The 22686-nt window shown below is 38.3% G+C and overlaps 1 protein-coding gene across 4 annotated transcripts in view; it reads left to right on the top strand.

Moving 5' to 3' along the window:
- Window positions 1–22248, top strand: part of GLYCTK (glycerate kinase) — a 568453-nt gene extending 546205 nt beyond the window's left edge. For all 4 annotated transcript variants that reach the window (XM_044078916.1, XM_044078919.1, XM_044078918.1 and 1 more), the window contains one exon: window positions 21071–22248. In XM_044078916.1, coding sequence (XP_043934851.1) covers window positions 21071–21988 — 918 coding nt within the window. In that variant the 3' untranslated portion in view covers window positions 21989–22248. The remainder of the gene's footprint in view (window positions 1–21070) is intronic.
- The last annotated feature ends 438 nt before the right edge of the window (window positions 22249–22686 follow it).

Raw genomic sequence — 22686 nt, forward strand, 5'->3', positions numbered from 1 at the left:
AACACACTGTCACCAAGTGAATATCCAAGTACTCACAGAACTTAAATATATCTAGACAGATCAGCCACAGTGAAATGTTTAAATATATTTAATAATAAAAGAATAAGAAAATGCTCAGTATATCTTTATAGTTATATCAGAGTTCAAAACCACAGGAAATATTTAAAAAACATTGCAGGACAGTTTCAGATAAATAAAGAAAAATGTCTAAACTAAGCTTTGCTATATTCCTGAACATGTCTAAGAGAATTATACTGTACCCTAGTACACTTATTTAGAGCAGCAAGGCAGATGTGTGGTGAATGGATCTTGTCAGATCCAAGACATAATACAGAATGCTCAGTCTCTCTCAGATAGTTCTTAAATTAATATCTTAAATATTACTGCTGCTATAGCTTGCAGAATTACCTCATTTCTTTTCGTCTGACTATATCCCAAGTAAAACCCCCACTGCTGAAAGCTAGCAGTATTTAGCATCTACCTGTGAAAATAAATACACAAGGGCTTTTCCTCAGATCTTGAAAGATCCTGGAAGTCATAAAACAATAAAATACTTCCAAGACGATACAGAAAACTTCTCAGCACAGACATTGTGTCTGTTGCTGCACTGAAACTGAAAGATAACATCTTTTTTTATGTCCCAACCATAAAGTAATTTAATTTCAACTATTTTCTGATGTTTTGCAAGTTAACATTCTGTATTCCAGTTTCTGCTGTTAAAATATATACATTTAAACAGTTACAGTAGTTTATGTACATTTCTGTTCTATTCCAGCAGGGTACACTGTGGAAACATTTCAAACAGCACTTTGTAAAATAACTCTTTAGCACACGTCTGTACAAACCCATCTTATATTACATACAGCTCTAATACATTTGTAGGACAAACATCTTATATGAATCATGCTGATATTCACAAATGGCATACAATTATTTACAAAATTCCAGATAGCTGTGCTGGCAGTATCTCCTTTTGTTACACTTTTGTATAAATCATATTAATATTCACAAATGACATATAATTATTTACAGAATTCCAGCTAGCTGTGCTGGCAGTACCTCCTTTGTCACATGCCTCATTACATGGTAACTAATAAACATAATAATATTCCCGTGGTTTCTGAATGCAAATTCTTAGGCCTAACTCTTAACCTTCTCTCACCTTCAGTGCTCACACTGTCATTGTAGCTAATGAAGTAAAGACACAGTTAAAACTTTAAATTTTACACCTTCTGTCACCTGATGCTCATATGTACCTTTGTAAAAAATATTCTTTTACTAAAGTTAGAGTTTGGAATTAAAGTGCTAGTCTCTCTTTCCTCCTAAAATATCTACAGACTTGTAAGCCATGGTGGTGCAGTGGTTAGCATTGTCGCCTCACAGCAAGAGGCTCTGTTGTTCAATTCTCGGCTGGATCGCCCTCTGTGCAGAGTCTGCATGTCCTCCCCATGGTGGAGTGAACTTTAAAGACATGCAAGTAGATGCATGCATAACTGGGTGTATCTTCTTTGAAGGTTGGGCACCGGCCTGGCAACCCGACAGAGTAAAAATCCACTGCCAATCATAAGCGGACCGGTGATCTGCTGTGGTGACCCCTAACTGGGAAAAGCCGAAAGACATTACTTTTTACTTCAGACCACCGAAAACAAAATGCGTGGGTCTGCTTTACTTTCAGAAACTGATAGCCACGACTGCAGCCTTCATAGTAAAATCAGTTAGCAAATTGTAACTTAAAGATCTACCTTTCTGGAATGTCCACTTTTATATAAAAGTTTTAAATGAAGGGCATGGTCTGCCATTAATTAGAAAACGTCCTGTAACAGAGCAAACATATGCCCTAAGAAGCAGCCAGGATAATGTTGTATAGAGTAGACCCTCTTTTAAAACAGTTGTCGGAGAGCATGTATTTTTCCAGACTTGGTCCTACCCTATGGAACAATCTTTCACATATACAAAAGGCCTGTATGCCCTCTAAGGATTCAAATATAGCAGTGGCAGAATATGTCCAGGGTAAAATGTCTTTTAAATACTTCAGGGATAATACTTAACATGATTTCATGACTCATTAGTCCCAAAGGGAAATAGTTTGCAAATGTTTCATGGAGTCACTCCTTGACCACACAACCCCAATTCGTAAGTCAATGGCAGGCATGAGAATTGTGTGTGTGTAATGTTTTATACATGACATCAAACTGACAAATCAGTGGCAGACATGAGAATTGTGTGTGTGCAATGTTTTATACATGACATCAAACTGACAAAGTTGTTCAAGAGAAACAATAGGAGCCTGAACTTGAAATGTCACAGAATGTAACAATCATATTCTGAACAAATAGTATTAAATTGACAATAGACACTCAGTTTAATAACATGGGCTTGTGTATAATACCACTACTGTTTTAACTTGTCATAAATGACATACACTATATTGAACATCAAGGGGAAGCATGATCATTTTCGCATATAAGTAAATGTGCATAACAAGTCATATAATTGCTTTAACTTGAATTGTGGTTTTGTAACCCATCTTGACCATACATAATACTTAAGCTGTTACCAAGCTAACTAATGTTTTATACGTGACATCAAAGTGACAAAGTTGTTCAAGGGGAAACAATAGAAGCCTGAACTAAGAATGTAACAATCACATTCTGAACAAATAGTATTAAATTGACAGTAATTACTCAGTTTAACCTTTGCTGATTATGCAAAATAGAATGATGCCATTTAAATCTAAAAACATTCAGTATATGCCATAAAATGGCAATTTATGAATACGGAAAGGAAACTTGTAATTATTAATCGCAATAAGTGAATCTGTTGTTTTTAACCTATATTTTCACTCATTTTTTAATAAGAAATGACAGATATGAAAATCCTTATATGTAGGAAATGGGGGGAAGAGGGATGCACTGATAATTAAAATGCACTAACTTTCATTAATGTTTACATAAAACAAATGATGCTTTAAGTAAGTTAGCAACAAACAAAGTGATTACTTAAATGCTGGCAAACAGTGAAATATAACTTCTGATATATCCAGTAAAATAGATTGTATTATAAACATTAGGTATAAATATTATTATCATCTATTTATATTAAGTAAAAATTTTTGAAATACTTAATCAATAAGAGTGAATATGTTAAATAACTGTGTGCTGTAATCTTTTATTGAGTTTTTTTATATGATACATACTACTTTACTATGATTGAATTGCTTGTCATCGATCTTTCATGTAAATATTAATTGCTTATACAATAAGTAGACATTTATATTGTATTAGAATTCTGTCTAATCTACAATAGTAGTATATCTGTTAAAAGTAATATAAATATTGCTTATTCCTATTACAGATATTCTCCATATGATAATTCAATTTATGGAGCTCAGATGTTCTGGATTGTCAAGCTATGAGTGATAATCTGATGGACTTAGGTTTATCCATCAAATTAGAAATGATTTTCATTCCATGGCTAGTGCGGATCTTAGTTTTATTAACATTTATTAATTTAAATTTGTTATTTTACAAAAAAATTTTAGTATGCCTGACCATAACATTACTTTATTGGTAAACACTCAGAGTATAAAATTGATAATTTCCTTTAAAAGCTCAAACATATACTTTATAGTTATCAGAGGAAAATGTTTAATAGTCACAATAAAACAAAAAATACATAGTCTAAATAACCTAAGATGGATTTAACTTTATTATCTTTAAACAATCCTAGCAAGAGATCAAATCTACTGAAATATTTAAAACTGAACAAAGCACAAATTGTTTTCCTTCAAGAAACTGATTTCAAAACAAATGACAATTACAAATGGAATCCTAAGGAATATATGATATTGGTGCAATCCACTTATAAGACAAAGACAAAAAGAGTAGCAATTTTATGGAAAACAAATGTGATTAACCCAGAAATCATTTATAAGTATGAAGATAAAGAAGGCCTTATGGCATTAGTAATAGTTAAATATAATAACAGAATATGGACCGTAGCCAATCTATACTGGTTCCCAGGCATTAGAATAGCTACTGTTAAAAAACACTTGTATTTCATTTTCAATAATTATAAAGGCAACTTAATATTAGGAGGAGATTTTAACTGTATATTTGATATTTCTGAAACTATAAATACAAGACCGCTGTGTACATCTGCTGTATCAAAAGCTTTAAACAAGTGTGTAGAATCAATTCATCTTGTAGATACTTTCAGATTTAAACAAGATAAATCTGTGTTGTTTTCCCATCAAGATCACAGATTTGGTACCCAAACTAGAATAGATAAAATATTTGCTGCCCATGACTTGCACTCTAAAATCGTTAATTTCTCAATCACTCCCTGCCCCTTTTCAGACCACAATTTATTGATACTAAAACTACAAAATGGGTGCAAACCATTACTCTTTAACTCCAGAACTCCAGCATATATAACTAAAATTAAGGAGTTCAAACCCTGGTTATTATCAGAATTGCATTTCTTCTTGGATATTAACTACACCACAGAGATAAATAAAATAATGATATGGGACTCATTAAAAGCTTACATAAATGGTAAAACCCTAACTTGGTATAAAAAAAATCAGAGAATGGGATTCTGAGTTATTAGATCTACAATCCAAACTTTTGTCAGTAAAAGCTGAAAAAAAGTCAAAATCATTTGGAGATGAAAAAGAAAGGAGAAATATTAAGCAATAAATACAATGAAATTCTAACACATAAAATTAGTTTAGCTTTAGAAGAACTAAAAATTAATACATTGGCCACTTCTCCCAAATATCTGCATAATTTATCCACAAGAATCAAAATACAATCTAAAGATAATAACAAAAGTTTCTTCCATGAAAAGAAAGGGAAAATGTCTCTGATATAGGTGACATTCTTGATGTCTATAGAAATCACTATATGGAACATTTCCAAAAAGAAAATATACACATTGATCAATTAAATCTAGTTGAAAAATGTTCTGATATTAAAAAAAATACCAGAAAAATTAAAACTAGATCTGCAAGCACCCATATCCTACAAAGAAATTACAGATACAATAAAAGAGGGTAAAAATAATAAAGCTCCAGGTATAGATGGCATAATTATGGAAATATATAAACATTTTCCTTCAAAGATACTATCCCTCTTCCATAAAACTCTATTAGAAATTTGGTCACAAGCTTTAATACCACCCTCTTGGAGATGTTCCTTAATGACACCAATCCTAAAGGAAAACAAATCCCCAAACCTCTATACCTCATATAGACCTATATCATTATTAAATAATGACTATAAGATATTTATGACAATATTAACTAACAGAATGAAAATGCCATTATCCAAAACAATAAGTAATGATCAAACTGGATTTATATATCATAGACACACACATGACAATATCAAAAGGATAATTTCTCTTATAGATTATGTTAATAAAGAAAATAAACACTCATCATTGACTTAGATATGGAGAAAGCCTTTGAGTCCCTAAATTGAGACAATTTATTCAAACTCCTAATGCTGTTTGAATTTTCTGCATCCTTTGTTCATCTCCTAAAGAAAATATATATACAAATAATTTAGTGTATGTTAAGCTAGGTCCTTTTACCTCTGAATCTATACATATAACTAAAGGCACTAAACAAGGAGGTCCCATGTCACCGATTCTATTTGCTGTGGCTATTGAAATATTGGCAGATTCAATTGGTAACAATATAAAAATCAAAGGAATAGATGTTTATGAACAATACAATTTTAAAGGAATGCTATTCTAAAGTAATTCTATTTGCTGATGACATATTACTAACACTATCTAATACAAAAGAGACATTTGTAGAATTAGATATATTAATTGACAGATTTCACATGACTTGAGGACTCCAGTTCAATAAAATCAATTTTTTTTATTTTTAAATTAAAAAAAAGAACTGCAGACTAAGGGGAATCACATCATAGGGAAACAAGAATCTACCTTAAAATATCTAGGAATTGAGTTATGCAAGGATAATAATTAGTCTAAAAAAACTACAATAATATCATCAATACAATTAAAATCTCTGTGGAAAATGGAACAAAATAATATTAACATCTGAAGATAGACTACAGTTAATAAAATAATTTTACTGCCCAAGATCCTACATATGGCCTTGGCAATACAACTGTCACTGGAAAGGAATATACTTAAAGAAATAAATTCATGCCTAATAAAATGTCTATGGTTTCCCAAAAGAAACAGAATAGCTTTAATACATCATATCAGATCATGGAAACAGGGAGGATTAAACTTTCCTGATATAGAAATATAAATAAAAGCATCAATATCTAAAACAATCTCAGATTGGATAAGTCCAAATTACTCTGCAAATTGGAAAGAATTACTAACTGTAATATCAATAAATGAATTTGATTTCAAAAGAAATTTCAAATAATGGATAAAAACAATTTGCCATGGCACATATGTATTAATATGCAATATAACATAACTAAACCCACTAAAACTCATATGATTAATTATTACATTGACTCATTTAGGAAAATTATTAATGCAAACATAGGTTTAAAAATCTGGTTTGATCTTTTAACACCATTTATAGTCACAAAGAACTTTCCACATAAAATATATCCAGAAATTATTAATTCCTTGGAACAGAAAGGATTTGTTTGTTGGCTCCAATGTATCAAAGAACTAAATGTTTTAGATATGCAAGAAATAATAACAACATACAAAATTCCACGACAGGACTGGCTAACTTATTCTGTCATATTCGCAAGATTTAAGTAGAATAATTAACAATTTTTCATTTAAAGAAATACCTACATTTACGAAATACATATATGAAACCATATATAATGACTTTGACATGGGAAACATTATTTAACATTTTACAAAATATTGATAAACTGTAAAACAACACCCAAAACCTCATATTTGAAATATATAACAAAAGGACACTCAGTACAGTTAACTGAACAAATATCTTATTATTGATAAAATATACAGCCTTTACACAATGATGGAAAGTTTTTAATTGGAAATGCTTGCATAGAGCATTCTTAACCCCAGACAGAATCAGTAAAATTAGTTCTTCCATAAAAGGAATATGTTGGAGTTGTGAACAAGTACACAATGCATATTGGAACCACATTTTCTTTGATTGTTTTAAAATTAAGCCATTTTGGAATGATATTAATAACTTTCTACAAGCTTTATTTAATGAATCATTTTATTTAACTAACACTCTTGTATTATTAAATGTGAATGAAGGTCCTCATTTGAATAGGTCAAACATGTATCTAGTATGGACTATACTTGCAATTTCAAGGAAGTGTATAACAAGAAGATGGAATACAAACATAATACCAACTTTGGAAGACTTCTGTAGCATTATTGGAAATTAAATTAAAGAACTAAGAATTTATCCAAAGCCATTTATCAAAAATCCTTGGGGAAAAGTCTTATCGTTGATTGATACTATACAATAATTGATCAGACACTCTGATAATGGACTGGACATACTTATAAAGTAACTGTATACATTAAGATCTGTTATAGTGTCAGGCTAATGTAAATAGTGTACATAGTTATTTAAGATGTTATGTATAAATACTATGGAATTCATTCAAATGTATTTGAAAAATAAAAAAAAAATTTGCGAAAAAAAAAAGAATTGCGTGTGTGTGTTTGTGTGAGTGTCTGTATGTATCTGTGAGAGCACGTGAGTTGGTTGAAAGAGTGTGTGGTTGACTGCCGTTGGTTGATTGAGCAGAGCATTGACAGGTATGTCAGACTGCACAATTCCAAGGGTTGAGGAATATGACCTTACCCCAGTTCTGTGTGGTCTCTGAGTTAGTGTATATAATTATCAGGGGATGTGGGGGGGGGTGCTGCGGGGGGGGGGGCACTCATCCCCCTGCCAAAAACTTATGTTTTGTGATTTTCTTTTTTTTTTTATTTTGATATGTTGCATGTTTAGGTTGTTCCTTATGCATGCATACCAGTTGCTAGCACTGGTGTTTTTGACCTTATGAAGTCAGTGTTTTTCTGGTTAACTTTCTATGCATTTGACCATCTTTTAGTACACAGATACACATTTATATATATGTATACCTATAGGTATATGTATATATCTGTTTTTTTACACACACACACACACACACACACACACACACACACACACACACACACACACACACACACACACAACACATATATAGTATAAGTTGTATGTACTGCAAATAGAACTGTAATTGTATTGTATTCATAGGATATGAAGCTGTAGATTTATGTAGATAATACATACATCTGCAAACATAGAAAAAGTGTTAGTATTTTACATATGAAACTGTTAATGCGGACTTTGCACAGTATCTCAGGCAGGCAAAACTAACCATTGGCCAATGTGTTTCATTAAGCAAGCCAGGTAATGTCAGTTGTTTGGTTTGATTTCACTGTGCCTCTCTAAACCTGTATTTCTTAAATGGGTGGCTGGACCTCTTTTATTGACTGTACATAGTCGTAATGTATAATTTATGTGGTTAATAAAAAAAATCTCCATTCAATTATAATTTATGAAATTGTAAAACTGCTGTTAAAATGAGTGTCTGTATCCGAATGTCTGTATTTTTACCTTGTATGAGTTGTTTTTCTGCCCTGTGGGCCGAGGTTGTGACTGAAAAAGGCCTTTGCAGCAGCTCACTCCCCTGTTAGCAAACATAAATAAATAAAAATTAATGAATACAATCATTCCATTTCAAATCCTGGTTTTCATAAACTCCAGACAATCAGTTCCTTTTTTCACCCTCCAAAATCTGACTCAAGCATAGCTTTCTTCATTTTGCTTCATCTTCAAACATGACTAACTTCTGTTTATGTAAACTATTTGACAGCTTCATTCCATACATTTGTTTAACCCTTCTAGCACCCTTCACTAGAATAGCGTTATTTCATCAGATTGCTCTTTCAAGACCTCAGTAGAAGCATCCACAGACAACTTGATCTGCTTGGGATGGTGATTCAGAAGTCCAAATACAGGTTCATTCTACTACCTAACTGCTTCCGTTGCTCCGTTCATACGGTTTACTGTGTGTTGCCTTCACTGGGTTGTGGTTCTCCATTAACTAGGTGACCCCAACATTCTGGCTGGCCCTCGGAAAACATCTCTTCTTTACTTTTCATCAAATATGTTGCCATTACTCACAAGATAACAAATTCCTACAGCACTGGCAGCCACTTTACCAACCTGACCATTGTGCAGTGATATAGGATATGGTACTAATATTAGCAGTGAAGTTGTGTATGTTACTTGAAGCTATTACACCTACTTTTACCAGCTTGGTAATGGATCAGTGAGGAAGAGAAACGTTCAAGGCTCCACCTATTGGCAACATGTTAGGCTGTATATCTAGTGTACTGAATGCGTACTTGTCATCTGGCAGGGTAGTCAAGGCAGACTTTTAGAATTTGTTGATACTTCAAATGATTCCACTCAATTTAAACTTCACAGAACATAGAAAATGTTGTTTCTTGACATCAACCAAGACCAAAGTACTTTTGACAGCCTTTTGTAAAGCCATGTTTAGTAGTAGCTGCATAAACGCCAACAGTTACCACCCCCAGATGACCAACATTTTCAGACGTGCAGCTTGGAGAGGTTTAGGCAACAGCCAGAATATCTGGCAACAACATTCAGATTTGTTTAAAAATATTGACAATGTACCACATTTTACTTGCAAAAAAACACACAAATAAGAAAATGAAGGTGAGAAGCACGTCAGAGTACCGACAAAATGGTAGAACTACACATGAACCAATAGGAACTTCCCCTTCGTGGATTTAGTAAATATATTGAAACAAGTCCACGTGTTGTGCTGAGTTCTGTGGGCAGAAGGGTGTCACAACTTTTAAACCCATGTTATGGTATAGCTTGTGAAACAGGACAGCTGTAAGGAATTCTCTGTAGGTGTTACATCTCACAGTCTGTTACGAACAAGTTATGGACATCTGTATGCCATAAAAAGCTTAGAAGGTTAACACCCTAAACAAACATTCTGTTGTATGTCAACACTAATTTTTTTTTGCTCTTGAGCAGCCAGTAGCAGATGATGAAGGGAAGACATGTAATATGTTGGAAATTAAAGAGCCGTACTGATAACTGAGGTCATATGCTACGGCAGCACCAGTGTTAAATAATGCAGTCAATATAAAATGCTTTAAAATGGAAGGCAGTTGAGCTGTGGGTATTACTCAAGTGTAATAACCTGTTTACAGTTTTTATTTATGCATTTGTGATTAATTCTTCTTTATTTGTAAGAGATGATGTACATTTGCCAAATAGAAATTGCATTGTGGCTTCCTTGTATTATACGATACTTGTAAATGAGTTACTTTTGACTGGTGACTTAAGTCACGTGTTCAGTTACTGACAAGGAAAAAGCTCCCTCATCAATCGAAACAAGAAACTCTGGCAGCTTATCAAATCTACCAAAGCCAATTTTGACGTAAAAATAGCCTCCCAGATCAAGGCCAGTCACCAATCTTTCTTCAGCTGTGTCTGCAGTCTCAAACGTAATACGTAACATTGTACTGAATTAATTCTAAATAGAGCCACCTATACTGAGCTGGAAGATGTTGCAGATCTACTGATTGCAAATTTCTCTTCAGCTGTACCCCCTCTCCCCCAGACATCCTTCTGGAAATACCCACAACCATAACTCACCAAACTATCTCTAGGGAACAAGTCCTCACGGCACTCTCCAAGACAAAGAACACTACATTGATGGGCTCAAGTAATATCCCAGGATGCCTCCTTAATAGCATGAAACATGAACTATTGGACCCACTAGAATCACTGATTAACAGCTGCCTCCAAACAGGCTTTATGCTTAAGAATGGAGGCCTGCAACGGTTATCCCACTGCACAAGGATGGGCCATCTGTAGACCTTGGGAACTATCGACCCATAAGCCTGAGTTATCTAATGCGCATAGTCATGGAAAGAGCAATTGTGGATATGTTAAATGATGACATAAGAAACCTAAAGAGTTGAGGTCCATCTCCGTTAGGTTTCATCAAGAGCAGGTCATGCCATCTCAACTTGGTGGACTTCATAGACAAGGTCACCAAAGCAATGGATGAGGGCAAGATGGTGTACACTGTCTGCCCCAACCTGGCCAAAGCATTTGCTATGATACTCCACTCAAGCATTGTAAACAAGATCACTGAATTTCATATCAACTCCACTCTAATATCACACACTAGTTAGAAAACTAGCTCACAGACAAGAACCAAGACGTTAGGATAGGAGAGTCTACATCCACAAAAGGCCAGTACTCAGTGCTGTAATCACTCCTTTTTGGTATCTACTTTGAAATCAAAGCTAACGTCAAAGGCTTTTGGCTGATGAATTTCACAGATGTTTGCAATTTAGGTGCTGTCATTGAAACCCCCCAAGACATAAATACCCTCCAAGAATGGCTGACACAGGTTGTAACTGGTGCCACAGTCACTATCATAAACTCAATGCCATAAACTGTACAATAGTATCTTTTGGTAAGACACACACCACTGTAAATTACTACATTGATAATACACCCCAAAGAGTAGACTCAGTAGTCATGAATTTGGGAATGCACATAGAGAGAGACTTGGCCTTTGACCATCATTGGTTTGAGTAGTAAGGAAATCATTCTGTTTTTGCAACTTATTAGCAAGGGTATGACATTCAGGCTCAAAGATGTCATCATTCCATTGTAGTCTGTCTTATAAGACCAGTCATTGAGTGCAGTGTCTCCTTCAGCATGTACCTGACCTAGCATGGGCAACAACTGGAGTTTCCACAAAAGTTCCTTGCAAAAAGTATACATTGGTTTTGAAAATAAGTCCGGAGCAAACTTCTTGAAAGATTTGACCTTATACTCAGTGCTGAGAGGCAACCTAAGCCTGTCCTTTAGACCATCCCCTGATCCATCTTAATGGACCTGTTGTACATCTGCAAAACAAGTAGCATCAGAAACGCCCAATCCAAGGGCCCAAACCTCATCTCCAACATTAATGGGACATTTTGGAGGGACAGGTACATGTCTCAGAGGCTACTCCTTCTCTGGAACAGGCTTCTCATCCATGTGAAGCTAAGCTCTTCCCTGCACTTATTCAAGTGAAACTTGGATCAGTAGATGGGTAATCATAAATCTACCCTGGGTCTGGCACCAATATCTCTATTAGAGAAAGGAAGCTTGTTAATGCCCGACTACTTATGCCTAAGTTTACATCCTCCAAAAAACCTAAGGGATCATTACCTTTCTAATATTTCTGGAAAGCTTGGCTACGCTTAAAAAGGCCCTTTAGGATCCTTAACCTGGTATTCTCCTATGATCCAGTCAGAGCTGTGATTGTGTAATTCTGATGAAGTGTTGAGTTATTAAAGGGGGCAAAAACACTTAATATAGCACTGTGTTCTTGCTTTTTATTTGTGGTGTGTTCATTTCAACTTTAGGAAAGAAACCAAACACCACAACCTACTTGTTTATTATTTTATTGGGGTTCATTTGTAAATGTGCTGTTTGAGAACAGCATTAGCACAATTATGCCCTTCATCTTAGAATCTGGACTTTCTAAAGACTAAACTTGAAACTAGGATTTTGTGTGTAAGTACACGTTCCATCTTCACACAACTATGGAATAGGATGCTGAGTGATTAAACTACCACAGATGATTCTTAAACATAACTGGAGATGTCCTATTCACATGTTGCAGTATTCTACGTCCAGCCAGTATACGAAAGCTTGCAGTCACTGCAGGGTGCGTGAGGACGTCTGACATGACTAGAGGGACGTGGACCATAAAAGTGATGTCTTCACGCACCAGACCACAGAACGTCAGCTGTTCCTGATGTACTGGCCGTTGGATCAAAAAAGATTAACATAAGTACCACATTGGGGATGTTTTGTTTTTTTGGGTCACTGCATGCCTGTGTGGGCTCATGTCATCCAGGAAAGGTAAGTGTAAGTGCAGTCATCAGATCCCCCATAAAGACTCCCACAAGCTCAGCCTTTTTGTCTAGGGCCTACGCACGACCACAAGGCCTGCCCCATTTGCCAGGCCTTCATACTGAAAACCCTGTATAGCTGATTGCACGCTTTGAGTAGCTATCTCAAGAATCAGCACCTTAAGTGCTTAGCCTTAGGTATTGAGGGGTCATCCGGTCAGCCCATTGAGTCGCCTAAAAAAAAGGTTAAAACTGTTAGGCTTGAAGCTGTAGCTGTGCCTCCGCCACCTGACATCTCTTCTGTGGCCAACATCGGCCTGGAGGAGCAATCGGTCACTGGCGATATGGGTACAGTAGGTATCGATGTGGAAGCCGCAGAACCTAGAGAGGAAGGCACGTCCTCTGAGGTCTTGCAGATATCAGCTTCTGACAGTGAGCGGGAACCTCGGCTTGCACTGGCCGCCCTGGCAGATCCCTCCACTACCGCACTGCTAACCGACACCAGGTCTACCCTGGCCCAGATGCCCGCTAGGCCTTCTCTTAAAAAGAAGGGGGGAAAAGCATATTTCTTCCCCAGTGGAAAGCCAGGCAGATTGGCAGGCTTTTTCGCAGAATCTCTTTAATGCCTTCATGGCCTTAAGGTCTGCTATTCCCTTACCTTCCCCAGTGGCTCCTCCTGTGATGAGCCCTAGGCCTTAGGCCTCAGACACCTCTCAGGTGGAAGTGGAGGAATCCTCTGACTCTTCTTCAGAGGATTCACTTTTTTATGTCTCCCAGTTACCTTCCCCTCTTGGCTATGCCTCCCCAGAAGAAGAATCAGCTGAGGCAGATTCCCAAGCTGAGGATCTCACCTCTGGGGAGACCATTGCTAAGATGAGGGAGCATTTCAAATGGGATTCCTCTTAGATGACTGAAGTTCAGAAAAGATACTATGAACTTTTTCAGATAGACGATGGACTCCTCTGCCCCTTCAGCAATACTACCAGTGCTGGCAGCATTTCTAGATGCATTTAGTGTAGCATCTGTTAATCCAGACTCTCAGCCCACTGCACCCCGCAGGCCTGATAGATTTTACAATGTCCCAGAGGGAGTCAAATTCCTGGTTAAGTGCCCTGCAGCTGACCCAGGCATCCACACTCCTTCCATCCTCTTCCCTCCTTCCTACTGACAAAGACAGCACGGCCATGAAATGCCTTGGGAAGAAGGTTTATACATCTTCCACTTTGGCATTCAGGCCATAAATTATCAAACCCGTATGTCCAAATTTGCCCTAGCACTTTTTGAAAAAGCCACCAAGCAACTGAGTGACATCCCAGATTCTCCTGACAAAGCTCTGCTATCCAGCCTTATTTCCCTAACCTCTCAGATCACTAGACACTCCAATACGTGCAGCTACTTTGTTGCAAAAGCTTCAGCAAGGTCAGCTGCATCTACCTCTGTCCTGAGAAGATATTTGTGGCTAAGTTTATAGCCCCTGCCTGGTGACTTCAGAGCAAAACTCTTAGATGCACCTCTAGATAACTCAGCTCTTTTTGGGACTAAAGTAGCAGAGTTATTCAAGACTCTGCAACAAAAGGGGAAGGAGTTACAGGACCTTAAGCACCAGTTTGTTTCCCCTATCCCCAAGTTCCATAGGAAATACCCTTCAAAAACTCAGTTTATCAGGAAGGTAAGCCGTGGTGGTGCAGCGGTAACGTTGTTGCCTCACAGCAAGAGGGTCTCCCGTTCGATTCTCGGCTGGAGCTCCTTCTGTGTGGAGTCTGCATGTCCTCCCCGCGGTCAAGTGGCATTCAAAAGACATGCGTAGAATGGGCTTACCTTCGTTGAAGGTTGGGCGTCGAGCTGGCACCTCGGCACCCGTAAAAAATCTACTGTCAATCATTAGTGGACCGGAGTTCTGGTGTGGTGACCCCTAACCGGGAAAAGCCAAAAGAAGACAAACAAACAAACATCAGGAAGCATTCTTCCCCCACCCCTCCTTCCAGGCCCAGGAAAACCGCCAGGAAGCAAACTACTCTTTACAGGCCTGTCCAGACTACAACACAGAAGCCTCAATTTCAGGATGGGGCAGGTAGTCTGTGACTACCTGCCTCTCTGGAACCCCCCCCCACTCCATCCCCCTGTCATTAAGGCTCTCTCACTGTCTTCCTGTGGGGGAAAACGTCACCATAGACAAGTGGGTCCTGTCCATAATAGAAAAGGGTTATTTTATGACCTGGATCACTATGCTGTCTTGGAGGGGTATTCCTCAGCCCCCCCCCAAAGAGCAGCCCCCTTTCTTTCAACCTGTTCTAGCAACCTCATTGCCCAGGGCACTATTCAGCCTGTCCCCTCGACAGAAAAGGAAAAAGGATTGTATTCCAGGTTGTTTCTAGTCCCAAGGAAAGATGACCCCTGGAGACCAATCCTAGATCTTTCCCACCTCAATCTCTTCCTGCAAGTGCCTACTTTTTGGATGCTCACTTTGCAAACTTTTTTCTCTTTGATCTTGCCTCGGGTTCATGGCCACCTTGGACATCAAGGATGTCTATCTTCACATCCCCATAAGACCCAGCTTCAGGAGATACCTTCATTTCTGTGTGGCCTCATCACATTATCAATTCTTGGCCTTGCCCTTCGGTCTTTCTACAGCACTGAGGGTCTTCACCAAGTACCTGGCACCAGTGGTGGCCTTCTGCAGGACCCAAGGTATTCAAATTTTCCCTTACTTAGATGACCTGCTTATTCAGGTGGATTGCAAAGAATCCCGTCTACTCCATCTACAGATATTTCTCTTCCTCCTGCAGGCACTGGGTTTCAAGATAAATTATCCCAAGTCCCACCTGACCCCCTCTCAAGGCCTTGTCTTCCTGGGGCACAGGATTCGGACAGATGTCATGAAGGCCTTCCTGCCACCTCAAAAGGTGGAAAACTTAAGGCAGTACCTGCTCACTGTCTTTTAACCCACAGAACTGACTGCTAGGCAGTACCTCAGGCTCCTGGGCCACATAGCGTCGACCATTCCCATGTTACCATTGGCGAGGCTTCAAATGAGAAAGCTACAATGGTACCTAAGGTCCATATGGACTCTGCACTCTCATCCTCTGGAGTACAAAATCCCTTTCTTACCTTGCCTCAAGAAATAAATTCAGTGGTGATTGAATCAAGTGAACCACAGCCCAGGTCTACCTCTTCATGCCCCCCTGACAGTCCAAGAAATGTACACAGATGCATCAGATCTGGAGTGTGGAGCAACCATGGGCTCCCTAAGATTTCAGGGTACTTGGCCAGACTCCACCAAACAGGAGCATATCAATGTCAGAGAAATGAGAGCAATTTTGTGGCCCTAAAGCCTCCCAGCCCACACTGAAACAAGGCCCATTGAAACTGTTCACAGACAACACACAGGTCCATGTCACAGTCCCACAAATGGATGCTCCACAGGGATGTGTTCTTGGACATAGTCCACAAATGGGGTACACCTCAAATAGATCTGTTTGCATCCTCCATGAACAGACACCTTCCATTCCTTTGCACCAGGCTGCCCAGACCTCTGACGAGAGCAACGGACACCATTTCAGTCTCTTGGAAGGGGACATTTATTTATGTATTCCCCCTTTCCACATCTTCAGAAAGTCCTACTGAAAATTCAGCAGGACAGACCAAACATCTCGTTGGTGACCCTCTTTTGGCAAAGACAGCACTGGTTCCCCTTCCTTCTGCATTTAGCCAGGGGCAATCACCACAAGTTACCCCACAGAGTGGAGCTTATCACACAGGACAAGGGATCTCTAATCCATTCACACTGGCAGTCTCTACACCTCACCCTGTGGGTGATAGAATTCTGATCCCTTACAGACACCTATACAATGAGGACATGCTCACAGTCCTGCAGGTGCTCACAGTCCTGCAGGAGGCCAGGAAACCTAATACTAGAAGATCTTATATATCCATAGGGAAAATATTCTCCAGATGGTGTCTTTAAAGGCAGTTGGACCCTTTATAGAGTGATGTCCCTTTGGTACTGTTCTACCTGCATGAACATTTGCAGACAGGGTTAGCTTACTCCTCCATCAAGACTCACCTGGCTGCCATTTCACCTGGTCTGTCTCTAGAACCCCCTTTGGTTTCCAGATTGCCCACAAAGTTGTTCCTAAAGGGAGTGCTGCATCTGAGGCCACCCAGGAAACCTGTGCCCCCTCCCTGGCACCTGAATTATGTCTTGGAGAAGCTCATGGTGAGCCCTTTTGAACCGGCCTCCAAGGCTTCTCTGAAACATTGCACATGGAAAACAGTACTCCTAGTGGCCCTGACATCGGCTAGAAGAGCGTCTGAGTTACAAGCTCTCATGAACAATCCACCTTCCTCATTTTACATAAAGTTAACCCTTAGGACCAATCCTTCCTTCATGCCCAGGGTGGTCAATGAGCTTTCCTTAAACCAAGCTATTTACCTCCCCACCTTGTTTGCCCATCCTCAGAGTGACAGTGAGAGAGTCTTACATTCCCTTGATGTGCACAGACAGCTTAGATTCTACTTGGACAAGACTAAGTCTATCAGAAAATCTGACCAGTTGTTTGTCTCTTTCCACCCCAGGGCTCTGAGGAAAGCTGTAACTAAATAGACAATTTCTGCCTGGATTTCAAGGGCAATTACCTTCAGCTATACATATCATGGGAAATCCTTGAGGTCCAAGGTTAAAGCACACTACACTAGGGCTATGGCTACTTCAGGAGTCTTCTGTAAAGGATTAGACACTGCCACCATTTTAGAGGCAGCTACTTGGACATCTGTCCACACATTCACCAAACATTACAAACTGGACCAAATTTCTAGATCCAGGGCTGGATTTGCCAGGGCTATCCTCCATTGATTTTTGAAGAATTCTTCTAGGCAACCACCCTTTTCCCTCACAGTGAGCTTTGGCAGTCACCCAAGAGTACAGAGTACTGCAACATGTGAATAGAAGAACATTGTTTATTTATTTATTTATATATTTACATGTATTTAGCGGGAAAGTCTGACTGGGCCAGAAGCCCATTTTCAGCAGAGGCCCGGGGAGAAAACCTCTACAGAAATACAAGCAAAAGTACAGTAATTAAATAGTACAATAATTAAATAGTACAATAATTAAATAGTACAATAATTAGATAGTACAATAATTAGATAGTACAATAATTAAATAGTACAATATTTAAATAGTACAATAATTAAAAAGTACAATAATTAAATAGTACAATAATTAAATAGTACAATAATTAAATAGTACAATAATTAAATAGTACAATAGTTTACATATTTAAGATGCAGAAAACACATCATCTAGTCAGTCTGTACAAAAGAAGTATTCAATACAGTTTTCTAGTAGATACAGGTTCAAAAAGAAAAACACATAAGCATTTCAGTGAAGATCACTGGGAAAAATAAAATTAGTACTGTGTACGTATTAAATAATAGTTATGACCAAATGACATTTCCTTGATATAGATTTATTTTTGAGTGGTAATAAACACTGAGGAGAGGCAGAAAATGAGGTAAGGAGTGGACAGTGTGTTGAGAGAGTTATAGACATCTTGTCAGTCAGGTTTGGTGCAGGAGCAATGCCAACTCTTGGATAGATGTTCAAGCAGTAGTTTAAAACTGGTAGATTCAGGTGTGCTTTGGAGGGTGTGGGGTAGAGAGTTCCATAATTTGGCTATTGGATTTGAGAATAGTGCTTTACGATGAGTGTTGTTAGCTTTGTTTACTGTGAGAATGTTTCTGTCTGCAGATCTTAGACTTCGTGGGCATGAGTAGGGAACAGCAAGTTCTTTGAGGGATGGGTAACTGTCAGGATGGAAGATGATATTCTGTGTAAATTTAATTTGGTAGATGTGGAGAAGGTTAGGTAGCTCAAGCCAATTTAATTTATGTAGAGCAATACAGTGGTGGGTTTGGTGGGGAAAGTTGGCTGCAAAGCGGGCTATTTTGTTGTAGCAAGTTTCCTATGTGGTTAAGTCTGATTTTTTTTAAATTGGTAAAGAGGGGGAAAGCATAAAGGAGCGTAGAAATGAGGAAGGTTCTGGATATGGCTAGTCTGGTACTGTCAGTGAGGAATGGCTTGCTTCTGTACAGTGAGCCAAGTTTGATGTGAACTTTCTTAATTGTGATGGCTATGTTAGTCAAATCTGAGTTTATTTTTAATTGTCACACCAAGGAGGTTTGTATGCTCAAGTGGTTGGATGACTGTGTTGTTTGCTGAGAGAATGGTGAAAGAAGGTGTGGTCGGTGAATGTTTTCTACTGTAAATAGCATTAACGGTGTCTATTTGGTGTTGAGGATTAGTTGTGATTTACTTATATATGTTTTTATATCATTAAAAGCTTGTTGGGCTACTATTTGGAGGTCTGGTAAGGTATCTGCTGAGCAGATTAAAGTTGAATTGTCTGCATACTGAACTATTTTAGCATGTGTTGTGGATGAGGCTAGATCATTGGAGAAGATGTTTAAAAGAAGGGTTCCTAGTATGGACCCTTGGGGGACTCCGACTGAGACAGGCAGAAGTGGTGAGAGTTTGGATTTCCATTGTACTGCTTGTTGTCTGTCAGAAAGATAGCTTAGGAACCAGGAGAGGGAAGTCTTTGATAGGTTTAGTGAGGCAAGAGTACTAAGGAGTTTCTGATGGGAGACCGTGTCGAACGCTTTTGACATGTCTAGGAAGATTGATGGTACTTCCTGATTTGAATTTCTCAGTTGGTTGATGGTGTTAGAGAAATTAATTAGGGCTGTGGCGGTGCTGTGTTTTGGTCTGAAACCATGTTGGGAGGGAGAGATAAGGTTGTGAGATAACAGGTATTGTAGTAATTACGTGTGGATACATATTTCCAGAATTTTGACACAGGGGGAAAGGATGGCTATGGGTCTGTAATTGTTTAATTCTGTTGATGTTCCTTCGTTATGTAGAGGGGTGATATAGGACATTTTCCATAATTTTGTGACATATTGTTCTGCTATAGACTTATTTACCAGAATGGAGACAGGCTGAGGTATGGCATCAGCTGAAAGTTTGAGGTACTCACTGGGGAGTTGGTCAGCTGCTAAGGAAGAAGGTTTCAGTTTTTTTCAGCATTGTTCTTACGATGTTAGTTGGGACAGGTTTGAGGTAAAAGAGTTGTTGTTAGTTTCCACATTAGGTGGAAGAGACGGTGAGATGGAATTGTTCCTTGTAACTAAGCAGAGGATGGTGTTTATAAAGTAGGTGTTGATTTGTGAGGCAATACTCACGCTTTGGTTATTGGTTGTTGGTTCTGGGGTTGTAGCTTTACCTGGGTGGAGGAGCGAGTTAATTGCTTGCCAGAACTTTGTGGGCTTGTTTTCATATTTGTTTTGCATAGATGTATAATATATATTTTTTGTCTAGTTTGAGTTGTTTGTCAAAGAATGTGTCTAGTTTTAGTTGTTTGACATAGAATAGAATAGTTGTGACATATAATAGAATAGCTGATATGGAATAGAGTAGCTGTGTAAAATCTTCCCAGAACCATAGATGTCTTCTTCCACAGTGAGAATACTGTAACCTGAGAATAGAAGGACATGGATTAGTTGTGTAAAATCATACCATAACCATAGATGTCCTTCTCTTCCACGTTGCAGCATTCCTTCCTCCCCCCCCTTCCTTTCCTGCTTGTTTACATAATGGTCCCTTCTTGAGTGGCACTGGACTTGCACATTTGTCCTGGGACTGGGGTGCTCAGTTCTGAGGTCTGGTGTGTGCAGATGTTACTTTTATGGCCCATGTTCCTCTAGCCACATGAGATGTCCCACTCACCTAGCATTGACCGCAAGCTTTTGAATACTGGCCAGACGTTCGGGTAGCAAGAGGAGGAAACCCAAGAATCCAGAATACTATGGTTATGGTAAGATTTTACGCACCTATTTTATACTTGTAATGTACGTTTTTATTCACTAGTTGCAGAGAATAAACTATTGTTGTGCTACTTCCAGCAAGGTTAAGAGGACCGAATGTGTGATTTTCTTCTGCATTGATTGCTGAACTTCTTTTTATTTGATGCTTTATGCTGTACAAAAATACACTTTTTTTGAAAAAAGTTTTTTAACTGTGATCTGTTTTTGTTTTCAGGTAGTAAGTCTTGTCCTGTCTGATGTGATTGGAGATAGTCTGGACATTATTGCCAGTGGACCAACAGTTGCCAGTAACCACACAGTCCAAGACTGTCTTGAGATTTTGTCCAAGTACAACTTGACAGCTTCCATGCCTGAATCTGTGAATTGTGTTGTTTCATCTCAAAGTCAAGAACCAAGAAGTGCTGCCGACTTGTCACATGTCTCTAACAGTGTGATTGGCTCCAATACCATTGCTTTAAATAAGGGAAAGCAGAAAGCTGAGGACCTGGGCTATAACACTATGATTCTGTCCACATCCTTATGCGGGGAGGTCAGCATGGTGTCCAAGTTGTACAGTTTGATTATTCTGTATGCATGCAGTAGTCTGAACTGCCATTCATGCCCCACCAACATTTCTAAAAAACCTAAACTGAAACAGGAAATCCAAGCCATTGCTGCAGAACTAACCATTCCTGACCTACTTATTCAAGAAAAATGGGAAGTATTTGATTATCTGAATAGCAGGAAGCCAGTTTGCCTTCTGACTGGTGGGGAACCTACAGTTCAGCTCCAAGGCAAAGGGAAGGGAGGACGGAATCAGGAGCTGGCGCTGCGTGTTGCTGTTCATCTTCATCGTTTGAGCACAGACAGGGAACTTGATTTGGAACACAGCATCTTGTTTCTTAGCGCTGGGACCGATGGACAGGATGGACCAACAGAGGCAGCTGGAGCTGTCTCTTCCTTAGAGATGGTGTGCAAGGCAGAAGCAGAGGGACTTCTTGTGGAGAGTTTCCTTACAAACAATGATTCCTACACTTTCTTTAGCAAGTTTAGCAATGGTCAGAATCTTATAACGACTGGCCTAACTGGAACTAATGTTATGGACATTCAGGCTGTTTTAATTACACCAAAAGTGAAAAAAGCACAAAACTGACACCACTGTCACTGAAACTACTGTGTCTCATTTACAGTTTTTACTAGTTATCGAATAAGTGTCTTAATGTATATGAATAATATATTTAGGACAAGATGGGTCTTAAATGTTTGGTTCTAAGCATAAGCAAACAGAATAAAACCATTGTGACAGGCAGGCTTAAGTCTTCTTTTCTTGATCATAATAGTAGCATATCTATGAATTAGTTAACTTTGCTGACTAATATTATTTGTATTTAATTAATAAAATATTATATTTTAGACTGCAGCATCTTTTTCTTCTTGCCCTTTTTAGTAATTAGCCAATATTTAATCAGAATGCCTTAGGTATGATTATATAGAATATTACTTTTCTTAACCCTACTGCAGTTCTGGACATCCTTGTGATGTAACTTGTCTTTTTTGAGCTTGGAGCAGAGGACACAAAAAATATGACCATGGAGTTCTTGAGACATTTTTTTCTACTCAGATGGCTCTTGCTTGCATCAGATGTGCTGGGGTCCACTTTTGTGCCCTATTCTTCCTAGCAGTCTGTCTACCCTTCCTATGTTTAAACTGTGTATTGTTTATTTTCTAGAAATTATAGTGAATCTAGTTTGAGGTGTCATTTTTCTAACACCTTTATTAACTTCACACATTGAGCAATGGCATGGCTACATATACAGATACTGAACAAAGAATTTTAAACATTTTTCATTA

The sequence above is a fragment of the Protopterus annectens genome, chromosome 7.part1 (assembly GCF_019279795.1).
Source record: "Protopterus annectens isolate FY-2018-M chromosome 7.part1, PAN1.0, whole genome shotgun sequence".
NCBI lineage: Eukaryota > Metazoa > Chordata > Ceratodontiformes > Protopteridae > Protopterus > Protopterus annectens.